General features: G+C 42.5%; 2 protein-coding genes across 2 annotated transcripts; one reads left to right on the plus strand and one right to left on the minus strand.

Moving 5' to 3' along the window:
- Positions 1 to 1,021: 1,021 nt before the first annotated feature.
- Positions 1,022 to 5,197, minus strand: si:ch73-103b9.2 (uncharacterized protein LOC100150067 homolog). Its single transcript, XM_049565691.1, has 3 exons — positions 4,939 to 5,197; positions 4,650 to 4,868; positions 1,022 to 2,557 (listed from the first exon to the last, which is right to left on the minus strand). The coding sequence occupies exons 2-3, from the start codon at positions 4,842 to 4,844 to the stop codon at positions 1,727 to 1,729; spliced, it is 1,026 nt and encodes a 341-aa protein (XP_049421648.1). The 5' UTR covers positions 4,845 to 4,868; positions 4,939 to 5,197; the 3' UTR covers positions 1,022 to 1,726.
- Positions 5,198 to 5,584: 387 nt separating this feature from the next.
- Positions 5,585 to 10,517, plus strand: LOC125882096 (protein phosphatase 1 regulatory subunit 3E). The gene has a single exon (XM_049565765.1). It carries the CDS (start codon positions 5,960 to 5,962, stop codon positions 6,881 to 6,883), a length of 924 nt encoding a protein of 307 aa, XP_049421722.1. The 5' UTR covers positions 5,585 to 5,959; the 3' UTR covers positions 6,884 to 10,517.
- Positions 10,518 to 11,886: the final 1,369 nt, after the last annotated feature.

The following is an 11,886-nucleotide window of genomic DNA, read 5'->3' on the forward strand; positions in this document are numbered from 1 at the left end:
ACATTAGGGAGATTTACAATATCCTGCAAACATCCATCCATTTTCATCCACTTATCCGAGGCTGGATCGCGGGGGCAGCAGGCCAAGCAAAGCACCCCAGACGTCCCTCTCCCCAGCAACGCTTTCCAGCTCCTCCTGGTGGACCCCAAGGTGTTCTCAGGCCAGATGAGATATGCAATCTCTCTAGCGCGTTCTGGGTCTGCCCTGGGGCCTCCTACCTGTGGGACGTGCCCGAAACACCTCCAGCGGGAGGCGCCTAGGAGGCATCCTGATCAGACGCCTGAAGCACCTCAACTGACCCCTTTCTACACAAAGGAGCAGCGGCTCTACTCCGAGCTCCTTCAGGATGTCCGAGCTCCAATCCATAGAGGAAACTCATTTCAGCCGCTTGTATCCACAATCCCATTCTTTCGGTCACTACCCAGAGCTCATGACCATAGGTGAGGGTTGGGACATAGATGGACCAGTAAATTGAAAGCTTAATTTATATTTGAGTTGTGAATGACAATAACTAATAATTACCCCTTTAAATCGTCAGACTGTTTGAGTGCACAAATTCCTACACAGGAAGTAGAAGGAAAATAGTTCCTACATGAAACTGCTCAAAAGAGATATTGCTGCTGAGTTGAGTTGGCGCTTTGAGACACATGCTGAGTGCCATCCACTTGCATTTCATTCAAGAGAAGGCAGACATCTCTATGGCAGATGTCTCCAACACTCTGCAACTCACACCAAAACAATTTAGATTGATAGACAGCACCACAGGTAAGAGGAAAAATAAGTATTTTTCCATTTTCAGGTGAGTGGAACCTCTTTTGTACTTATTAAAGAACACAAAACGGTAATATATCATGTCTACCATCTTCTCACCTTCATGCAGTTCCATCTTTCTGAATCCTGGCTTGTTCTGGATAAGCAACAAATCAGCTGTAAGTAACCATTTTATTTGACATTCACATTCAGGGATCACAAACGTTTTGTAAAATGAACACTGCAGCTCTTTTGATTATACTGTGGAACAATCCTGCTACACATCTTTTTTATTTTACAGTGCAGCTAAATGGCAAAGGGGCAGTATAACAATGTAAAGTATAAAGATCAGATATTGCTGTAACTGTCTGCCCTTTGGAGGCCAACTTGACATTAAGCGTGATCAGAGTAATGCTGCACTGATAACCACTGTACATTGCATAACCATCCTGATCATCATCTCTACCCACAGCCTTCAGGCCTCGCCTACTGACTGATATAAAACTAAAGTTGCATACGATAAAACATTAACAGAGCAGATGCACCAGTTTGGCAGCAGTTAATATCATCATCACATATAGTCACAGAGCAACACTTTGTCGCTTGTGGCTGAGGATTACATCGTAGTGCAAGGCAGGCACGCTGCCATGCTTCTTATGAGGTAGTTGCACCGTTGCTAGGTAACTAGAACAGCTGAAGAAGCACTTGTGGGAACCAGTCAGAACAAAACGGCACCAAATAACATAAAGAGCTTAACATTTCATAGTATGCTCTACAGTGTTACGTCAGACTGAAATAACTGAACACGAGACCAAATGAATTACGTCTGCAATAAGTTACTTTGATGATTTAGCCTTCAGCTAACTATTCTGATGGAAACTCTGTATAATGTGGTGAGGCTGAGGCCTGTGCGATACAAAGTGAGATATACATGTTTTTATTTGGTTGTACCTGAGAGTTTGAAGACAGTAACATACTACATACACACAGTCTTGCTGGGGTGCATATGGCTTTGTGCACCTGCCGCAGTGCTGGAGTGAAGGGTCTGCGTGAGGCTCTTTCCCACTGAGTAGCGAGTGCGGTGCACCGTGTCAGGTTTGGAAGACATAGCTACTTGATACCTCTTGGGGATAGAAACACTCAAAGCAGAGAACAAGTGGGGGTTGTACGGACATGTCCGGTACTTGGAGTCCAGGGCTGCAGAGTAAATGGGGAGCTCTGGGTTTGCATTAGGATCCACTCTTGTTCCGCTCTTCTTATCAAACATGAAACAGCTTTCCTCTATAGTTTCTCCTTCTGGAGCCTTCTTGCCACTGCAGAACTGGCCACTGGCTTTCTGAGGATTCAGGTGTGGTGATTTAATAGGTGGTAAAAATGTGAAGTTTTTAATAGGAAGCACTGTGTTATTGGGCCTGTGCCTGGGTTTCTGAGGCTTAGCAGGCCTGTTCTCCAGGTATTTTGAGGGAAGATGCGCCCCTTCCTCCTCCATCTTTTCCTTGAGTATGAGATTTGCCACAGTTTTCTGTACTGCACTGAGGACAGGCCATTCTGAGGCATCTTTCTGCAGAGCAACCTCAGCAGTGTTACCCCAGGATCCTATGTGCTGGCTTAATGGTATGGATTTCTTTAAGCCATTATGCGGGGCCACATAAGACTCACAGCGGTGCTCTGCAATGCTGGTGGAGCTGTCTGTTGGGTCAACAGCAGAGGGCATTGGGTTGTCAGCCTCTTTGTGCTTTGGCTTCCTGTTCCTCTTCTGAGGCAGAAGTATGCAGCTCAGTGGAGCAACTCTGGCCCAGCCATGAACCTGTTTTCAAATGGTCAAATGGAATAGAATGTTAAATATGCAAACAACTGTGTTGATATGTCTGCACTGAAAATGCATCAAAGGAATTACTGTGCCAAGTCCAAGTTAAAATGTGATAGTGGAAATGATGTTAAAGGCATATTTCACCCATAAAATGACTGTACTGTATATCAGTAAGTCATGCCGTGTTACCGTATTCATTAAGAAAAATACTCTCTTCAAAGCCAGACTTCAATAGTAAGGTTTTTTTTTAGTGAAAATGCGTGTGTTTGGGGAATACTGAGCATATGACTGGACATATGAGACTTGGATTATACTGTGCAAGTTGTGCGAAAGCTTGTAAATGGATGTTTATATATAGATTTGTTGTAAAATGTGGTCCCCAAAGAGTCAATAAAACAAAACAAATTTTGCTTCCCGGATTCACAGTAACACGCCATGACTAATACATACAACTGGTATACCAGTATTTAATTTCAGGCCAAAGTGTTATTTTCAAGATAGAAAGGTCAACATGGGCTCAAGTTGAAGCCTATCAACTTGGGAAGTTTTCTATGTGCAAGTGAAGCAATGATATTAAACACAAAGTGATGAAAAATGATCATTTTTGATGATCATTTGTCAAACGGACAGTCAATTTTAGGTTTTTGTGGGGGGATGTTGTGTGTGATATGTTGAAATAAAATGGCAGCAAGCCCCAGAATCTTATTTTGCTACTTTCCCCTTTGTGTCAGGGTACTCCTTGCCAAAAATATGTCTCAAAAAAGGGACCCCTGAGAACAAATGGCCCTGAGTTGGGGGTGCTCGTGATCAACTTGTGATGGCACAAGGTTCAGGCTAATAGGAAATAATAATGAAAAAAGGGTAGCAGACAACATCATGAGGGCTGGACTTGGCTCCTGGCCTATAACTGATATGCAAATTGTCATTTTGTGGCTGAAGTATTTCTTTAATATTGGCATACAGTGTTGGGGGTAACATGTTACAGTAATATATAAAGTTTTAGCAATAACAAAGTAATATTGTTTTTTATAGTATTGTCATGTCAATATACGCTACATTATAGAAGGGTGTCAGTGATCGGCATGTCTGGGTCATGCTGTACTGTGCATTAAAATGTTCAGTGTGTTTCCGTTAATACACCTGCAACATCTACACAGATCCCGTTCTGCTTTTGCATCCTGAGGCTACTAGAAAGTAGCGGGGTAAGGAGCTGGCCTCCAGTTTATTTTTTCCTCATCCTGGTGATCAGCACATATGTCCACCTTCCTGTCCTCATGCATAACTCTTTCTCCAGTGCTGCTGTAGCTGCCCAGCACAATGGGAACTGGCAGGTGGGCATTCCAGCTCTGATGTATTAATTTGCTCTTGTCATAGTGACTTGATTACAGGGCAGGCCATTCTGTTTCCTGTGCTAGCCTCAATATTTGTTTAGTGTGTTTCATATCACAGGCCCACAGATATTTATCTCTATCTCATAATTATAACACTGTGATCCTCTGCCTGACCCTCGCTGTGTCTCAGGCTATTCATTTATTTAAAAAGGTCTGGGCTATTTATTTGTCCTTTATCATCATGCTTTTATTAATGAAAGCAGGGGATTTAATACAGAGTGGTAACCACTATATGTGAATGACTGGGTCAGACCTGCTGTGTAACAACATGACCCTTATCCATTAAAAATGACTATTAGTTCTGCTGAGGTCATTTTGGTGAAAGTAACACAAAAGTAGTGTAATGAGTAACTTATTACTCTACACAGAGAGTAATTTTGTAAAGTAACATTACTTTAAAATTAGGTTTTGAGAGTAACTTGCCCAACACTGTTGGTATGTGAGTAAATTTATCAAAAACACCATATAGATAAGGGCTATATCAAAACACATATGTATAATTAATCATAAATTGAAGCAGATATTCTATAAATTTCTCCTTCTCATTTGAAAAACAACTTTGCCACTGACTTTAAACTGTAACAGAAGACACTTAGAACCAACACCTGCTGTTGGTACAACTAACTTCACTAAATCAGATAAAGCCCAGCAGTATTAAAAAGGTTTGCAGTAAGAAGATAGCCTGTTCATTCACTTACAGCTTCCTCCCAGCCAGAGTAACAGTGATACTCATACGGCTCCAGCTCTCTCATGAAGTCCTCCTCACTGATATCTAGAAGGGCATCAACAAGTCTCCTCTCTGAAGTCTGCTCCTCAACTGCGTCCTCCTGTGATGGAAACTCATCCTCTGATCCACTCGCAGCTCTGTGGTCCACTTCTTTTAAGGTTTCCATTATGGAGTTAGCTCATGATGACTCCTAAAAAGTAGAATATATATTAAATAACCTACTGTGGAGTTCTCTCAAAGTTACACCAAACTCCACTCACCTAAAAGAAGCACTTTGAGTCCCTGCAGCATTTTAAATAGGCTTGTATCACTATCTTCATGTCGTGAAGCACCATTTACAAACAACTGCTGCGACCTGTCGTGCTGAGTTTTCTTTCCGGTCGACAGAGTTTCCCCAAACACAAGTGTAGGAGCGGCGAATGCCTTTAGAGACAAGCCGCAACGCCGTCGCCATAGCAACCAGTAGAGGCTGCGCCGGTGTGTGACGTAGCGAAAAGGGGATGGGCGCATGCTGCAACAGATCACTCCCCCAGATGATTTATTACACTTATGTTATGCAATAAGACATCATTTTACACGGTATCCCCCGGTAAGCCGATGGTGCATGAAGCAGTAGAGTGTAATAAAGTGAAATAGATTAAAATATGATGATTATGATGGGAAAACGCTGATATTAATATAAAGATGTTATGTCAGACTGCAGAAAATGCCCACAAATTTAATTATGATGTGTTTAAAATCATTTTATTGGTTGTCTGTGGGTCATTCAGGTCAGCGTGATAGTGTCACAATGAAAAACACAGGCCTATAAGCTATTAATAAATACTGTGGTTGGTTAGGGGGAGTTAACCGGCTCATCTCTTGAGGAGGAGGAAACCATTTTGGTTAGTTGCAACGTTCAGTTCTGCACGTAGACGTCACACTGTGTTGCGCGCAGGTTCACGTCAGCTGCGAGAGGACACTGCTTGTTCACCACATGAAAAAAGGGGAAACGAGCGATGATCTCTGCCGGAAGGAAAGACTTTTTATTATTTTCGCAATGAGAAGAGAAATAGAAATGTCTTCGTCACAATTTTATAGTGACTGATCCGCAGGAGCAAAGGCGCACACCAACGGCTCGGTTTATTGGTCCAGAGCTGGACAGTGTCAACCTGTGACGCAGCCGGAGCACCTATCCGCGCGCGGAATACTTGACACCTGACGGCTCCGTCTCTCGACACGACGCCGGTCTTTTCCCATCACGACCACTTCGGCTCTGCAGTGCAGGAACTGCTGCGTTTTATGGAAGCGGAGTCTGTGCGTCCTGTCGTGGTCATGCTGCCCCCAAAGAACTGCCTGCCGAGGAACTACAGCTGCATAGCCGGACTGTTCGGGAGCCTGGCGGCGGCGAACCCACGGCTGGAAGATGGGGAAGAGTATGACATGATGAACGGCACCTGTGAGACCACCGAGAGCCCCGTGGTGGAGGAGAGACCCCGGGGCAGAGAGATCCTCCTGAAGCCTCCACAGAGTCCAAATCTGCGTCGGAGGTGCAAGTCTCTGCCCACGCCCACAGAGAGAGCGAAGTTGGAGATCTCCCGCAGCAGGAGTCCAACCAGTCAGAAAAAGGTCCGGTTCGCAGATTCTCTGGGCCTGGAGCTCATTTCAGTGAAGCACTTCGATGATTCAGATGAGCCAGAGGTGCCGGAGCGCATATTGGCCAAACTCCCCAAAGGAACCCTGCATCTTAATCATTTGGACACAAAGTTCCCCCGTGCGCCCTCGCAGTCTGTGTTTATGGAGTTGCAGTTCACCAACCCGGGCACACTACCCGGCTTTGAGCAGAAAGTGAGGGAGGTGAAAGTCTTGCTGGAGACCGTGGAGGCGGATGAATTCAGCCTATCCGGGTTTGTGCGCGTCTTGAATCTGGCTTTCGAAAAGAGCGTCTCTTTGCGGTATTCTCTAAACAACTGGATAACATTTATGGACAGCCTGGCGTCCTACGTCCCTGACTCCAGCGACGGTGTCACTGATAAGTTCTGTTTCAAGGTAGTCATGCCCACCTACCTCGACAACGGAGGCACATTTCAGTTTGCGATTAAATACTGTGTCGGCGGGCAGGAGTTCTGGGACAATAACAATGGGAACAACTACAAAGTGCGGCGCCACCGGTTCAAGATGTCCCCACCACGGGAATGGGAGAATGGATGGATTCACTTTATCTGAGCTTTGTTGTCCACAGTGGCACAACTGCGTGCGTAATTAGCGCGTAACTGATCCCCGGGTACCTTAAGTATGACTGTAGCTTGTTATAAATGATTATTTTCTGCCATTGTCAGCTACACACATGCTGTGACACTGAAAACAATTTCCCACAATAATTCAAATATTTGCCCCGCTGTGGTGACATTAAGTGGTGAGGGCTACAGTGTAAGCCTTAGGTGCCCGGCGAGGGATGCTGTTAGATAATTTGCCTTGATGTCAGGGCTCTCTGTACAGCTTGTAGCCCTTTGGGGGGGCATGATCACGTTATGTAATGTAGAAGCACGTGCCACGGAAAAACGTGCCGGGCAACGCCGACTTCAGCCATCACTGTTCCTTTCAGGAGATGCTGTAAAATGAATTAGTGGCACGGAGATGTTTTGTTTTGCATGCGTGCAAAATATTGGCTTGATAGGGAGCAGAAAGCATCACATTTTGGCGAATATGGATGCCATGTGAACCTAGTAGCATACTCCTCTAGTAGTCTCCTGCAGGTTGGGAGAAATATAGTGTTTTGCCGTTTTGACGGATAGAAATTTGTGGCAGGTTATCTTGATAATAAAAAAAAATTCTCTGTATAATATCCCACTGTCATGCCATTGAAAAATGCCTTATTTTAAGCCATGGTGTGGGACGTTGTGCATTGAATGCTGTACAGTGTTTTCCTCATGGGGCTTGCATAGATTAAATGCATTATATGATTATCAACATTAAGCTTACATTTTTAAAACAAGGCCTTCAGGCACTGGGAAGTAGGTAGTGTCCATATAGCTGTTGGCTTTCAATCCAGGGACTCCATGCTTAGTCATAAACCAGCCATATATTTGCACATACTCAACACCCATTGTATATTTTTTGCTGAATTAATGTAAAAAACTAAACTTTTTGCCACATTGAGAACTTAAGGGAGCCTTACCAAAGTCCAAAGAGGATGAAAAAGTAAAAAAAAAAAATCCCCAAATTATATCCGCATCATGCATATTCCATCAAATCATAAAGGCTGGGTTTATAAAGAATGGGCTTCAACACTCACACTGTAGCGTGGTTGTTGTCCCACCAAGGAAAACACATTTAGTAGCAATTTTTGCAAGGTTAAATTTACCTCAAATTACTTGTGGACCTCTCCTCCTCTTCTTCTTCAGGTTGATCATTATAAAGCAGATGTTATTTTCACAGTAGTTGTTTTCTAACAGATGCATTCAGACAGATAGGTATTATTGTACATTTGGAGATTCAACACATACTGTGTATTTCATTTCTGATGTTTTTTTGGACTGCACTGTGTAACTCTGTTTTTGTCCGTAGACAAAGTAGCTATTACACGGACGACTGTGGTACATGATAATATCCTCAGTCACCACTGTGCAAGAATAGTGCTGCTCCTCGCACCCCACATGACCTCAATGGTTTGAACCACCTGACTGTCTGATATTTCCGTCCTTAGGTGACAAACTGTCGCCTGATTTCCACACCGTAAGCCTTGATTGATGATACACAACCAGTCTTCTCTCTCCAGACAACAGCTGATGTTGCATCCTTAAGCTTTTAATTAAACCACCCGCGGGTAGTCTTCCAAACCAGCTCCTTGCCATTTGTCATTATGCACGTTGTGGCGAACAGGCTTGCATGTCACAGGCAAACGAGTTTATTGCAAATGCAAGTGTTCATTGTGCTTTCTTTTTAGGTGTGTAGAAAGTTAAGACTCCGGTGCAGTGAGTCGAGGAATCAACAGGCAGGATGCTTTTAATTCCAGTGCTCTGACTGTAATCCGAACATCACTTTGTTCTTTGTTTACATCATCGTGGCATCAGAGGGCGGCTCTCCTTTTAACGAGGCCATCAGGTTATGATGTGGATAAAGACTATTCCTGTAACCACTTAGTTTTTGGAGCATCTCCACTGTGAATCCATCAGTAATGTTTGTCTAAACCTGATATCGTTTTTAAATGCGGTACCTGATGTTGTTAGAGTTTTGCTGATGTGAGAGACGGCCAGCACGGAGTTGATGTTTGCTTTTATTTATCACACACAGACCTGCATTTTCTCATGTGTTTGTTTGAATACACTGTGGATATAAAAGGTCTGGCCATGGCAGAGCTTACTGTGTGTTATATTGCCTGCTTTGGTCTGTGTAAACTTTGCTCAAGAATTCATGCTCTGCGATACCAGAAAGCATTAATTATCCAGGTTGAGACTTCTGATGTGGGCACTGAGAGATGCATCAATACCAATTAATCACTGCGGATTATGTTTAGTATTAATATTATCGTGTGGAGTCCTGGCACAGCTCGAGATTGCTTGGTGGTCGACGGTCTGAAAATAATGCTTTCTCCATATTCCATCAATTGTGACTCTGTGGTTTAAGTTTCCAAAAAGTATGAGGCTGTAGGATACCAGCACTCAACTTCACTCTGGTATCGCTCACACACTCTGTTGTTATTGGTGCATCATCCCTGCCATCAAGAAAACGAAGGGCTTCTGGTCTGATTTTCACCTCAATGTATACATAACATTTTGCATCAAAACTCACTGATATATAGATATGTATGTAAATGTGTTAATGTTTCATATTGAATGTCTTCCTGTTACTGTTCTATGTTGTGTGTATTTTGAAGCATTTTTGAGGCAGAATAGAGAGATCAGGATGTGAAAAGATTGTGTTGAGCCTGTGAAGTTGGAAAATAGTATGAGCCCAAACAATGAATTCTCAAAGCACACTTGATATTAGATTTAATTATAAAAACTTTCTTAAATATAATTAAAAGCAAAGCTGCTTGTTGAATTGGTAATACCAATAACTGTGATCATTTGTATCAAAATGATGTTTAATAAGATGCTGCAATAAGTTTTTGTAGGATCTCCCCTTAAATATGTACCAAAATGTGAATGAAATTAACACACTGGAATCCTGATGTGCGTAACTATAGGTATACACTGCCTTACTAAAGTATGAGTTTTCTTCGAGACATGAAGCAATGATGGAGGAAGTGCTTGTTTGTTAAGAAATAATGTGATTGCTAATGAAAATGAAAATGTGTGGACTCTAGACAATGATAAGGCGACCTATCTGGGCAGCACAGGTAATGCCAGATGCACTTTGGAGTTTGATAACTTTTGGCACGAGTAACTTATGATTGTAGCTGATACTGAGCAGACTCAGTTAAAGCAGGTTCAAAGCACTTTGCATGAGAACAAGGAAAAGGGAAGGAACGGGTTGCGGGTCACTGTATGTACGAAAGCTTCTCCTGTGAATAGCTACTAACCAAGATGATTTCCATCCTTGTCCATTTTTACTGCTCTTGTCTTTCACTGTGGAAAGCCTAAATCACCTTTGTCTTATTTATAACCATTGTACGGCACTGAATCTAATTCAGTGAGTTTTTGGGTTTTTGTAAATCCTATGCATCCCCTAATGTGTTGTAACATCTGCATTCAGCTGACTGTGTTAATCTGTACTGTGTGCTGTCTTTAATTTTCTCTTTTGCAGTGACGGTTAGCCATGTTTGCATGTACAGCTCTAACATACCTTTATTTCTATGTTTAGTTTATAATGTAACCTATATTTTGTTAAAACAATAGTAAATAAAGACATTTGTGATGGAAACTAAACCCTGCCAGTATTTCAAACTATCAGATTACCCAGTGTTATCTATGCACTGCTGCTTTAATTTAATTTCTATCTGATAATTATGTGAACAGTCTGTTGCCTAACAGTTATTGCAATATCACATCTCTCTTGCAAACTCTACAGCTACTGTTATCATAAGAGCTCACTGTGATCTAGTGTGTGCAGAGCTGTTCATGTGTGTGTTCCCAAGGAGTCTGATTATCAGCTCAGCAGAGCATCTTAAAGGGGAAAGGCCTGCTGCTGGCCCCCATTCATAAAGCTGCACACTGCAGTGGGCTGTTGCCATCGCCATTGTGAACATGGCTTCGGACATGTCCTTGAATTGATCACATTCTGACACCACACCCCCTTCTGTCTTTGAAAGGGAGGGGCTGGAGCTTGAAGCAGGAAGAAGCCAGGAGAGCCGAGCAAAGGTGCAATAAGCAGCATATAGAGATCATATAATGAAAGCTAATGGAAACATAGCACGTGTGAGTGTTTTCACTGTTGGTCCTTTGAACACATAAGCATTTCCTCAAGGACCAAAGAGGTAGTGCAGCTATTAAACTGCAGACAGCTGCTTGTTTAGCTTCCCATCTGTTTAGAGCTTGGAATAGCACATTTTTCTTTCAACCACATATCAGATCTGAACATTATATAACATCTCCACACCTGTACATCAGATATGATTATGCAAATGTGCATACAGTGTATCCCCAAACATAACATTTAAAGGTTATCGGTGGTATCATTCTATTTCAGTCACTTTCTGTGCTACTTATGTTATAAAGTATTTTGGTTAATGACAAACAAATTATGATCAATTTACAATCTCCTCACTTCTAACAAGCATACCAGCCTTCTCTCTAAATAGCATGAGTAAGAAATAATAGGGCAGTTGGCATGCAGTTAAATAAAGCCACAGTCTCTTTGCAAAGTTTCCAACTCTTTTCAGTTTACGAATTAAATGGCTGATAATGGCACTGTAATATGATGCATTCTGGACTCTCTGAAAGTCTGATACTGGAAGTTTTTTTATTTGAAAAATGAATGCAGTGAACATGTGCTGCACTTAAAGGTCCAGTGTGAAGGGTGTGGTGGCATCTAGTGGTGAGGTTGCAGAACTGAAAATTCTTCTGTATGGTAAGTGTGTAAGAGAATTACAGTGGCCAACATGAAAAGGCGAAAGGCCCTATCTAGAGCCAGTGTTTGATTTGTCTGCTCTGGGCTGCTGTAGAACAACATGGAGGACTCAGTGGAAGAGAGCCAACTCTGTATGTAGATACAAACCTCATACTAAGGAAATGAAAACAAACAAACAAACAAAAAAAAAACGATTCCCAGTGTCAGGTGATTATAAA

This window comes from Epinephelus fuscoguttatus, linkage group LG2 (assembly GCF_011397635.1).
Source record: "Epinephelus fuscoguttatus linkage group LG2, E.fuscoguttatus.final_Chr_v1".
In the NCBI taxonomy this organism is placed as follows: Eukaryota; Metazoa; Chordata; class Actinopteri; order Perciformes; family Serranidae; genus Epinephelus; species Epinephelus fuscoguttatus.

Coding starts and splice junctions, on each gene's coding strand:
- si:ch73-103b9.2 (XM_049565691.1), bottom strand. CDS start 4,844: ATGGAAACCTTAAAAGAAGTGGACCACAGAGCTGCGAGTGGATCAGAG. Junction 2,558..4,649: donor ACTCTGGCTGGGAGGAAGCT/GTAAGTGAATGA, acceptor ATTTGAAAACAG/GTTCATGGCTGGGCCAGAGT.
- LOC125882096 (XM_049565765.1), top strand. CDS start 5,960: ATGGAAGCGGAGTCTGTGCGTCCTGTCGTGGTCATGCTGCCCCCAAAG.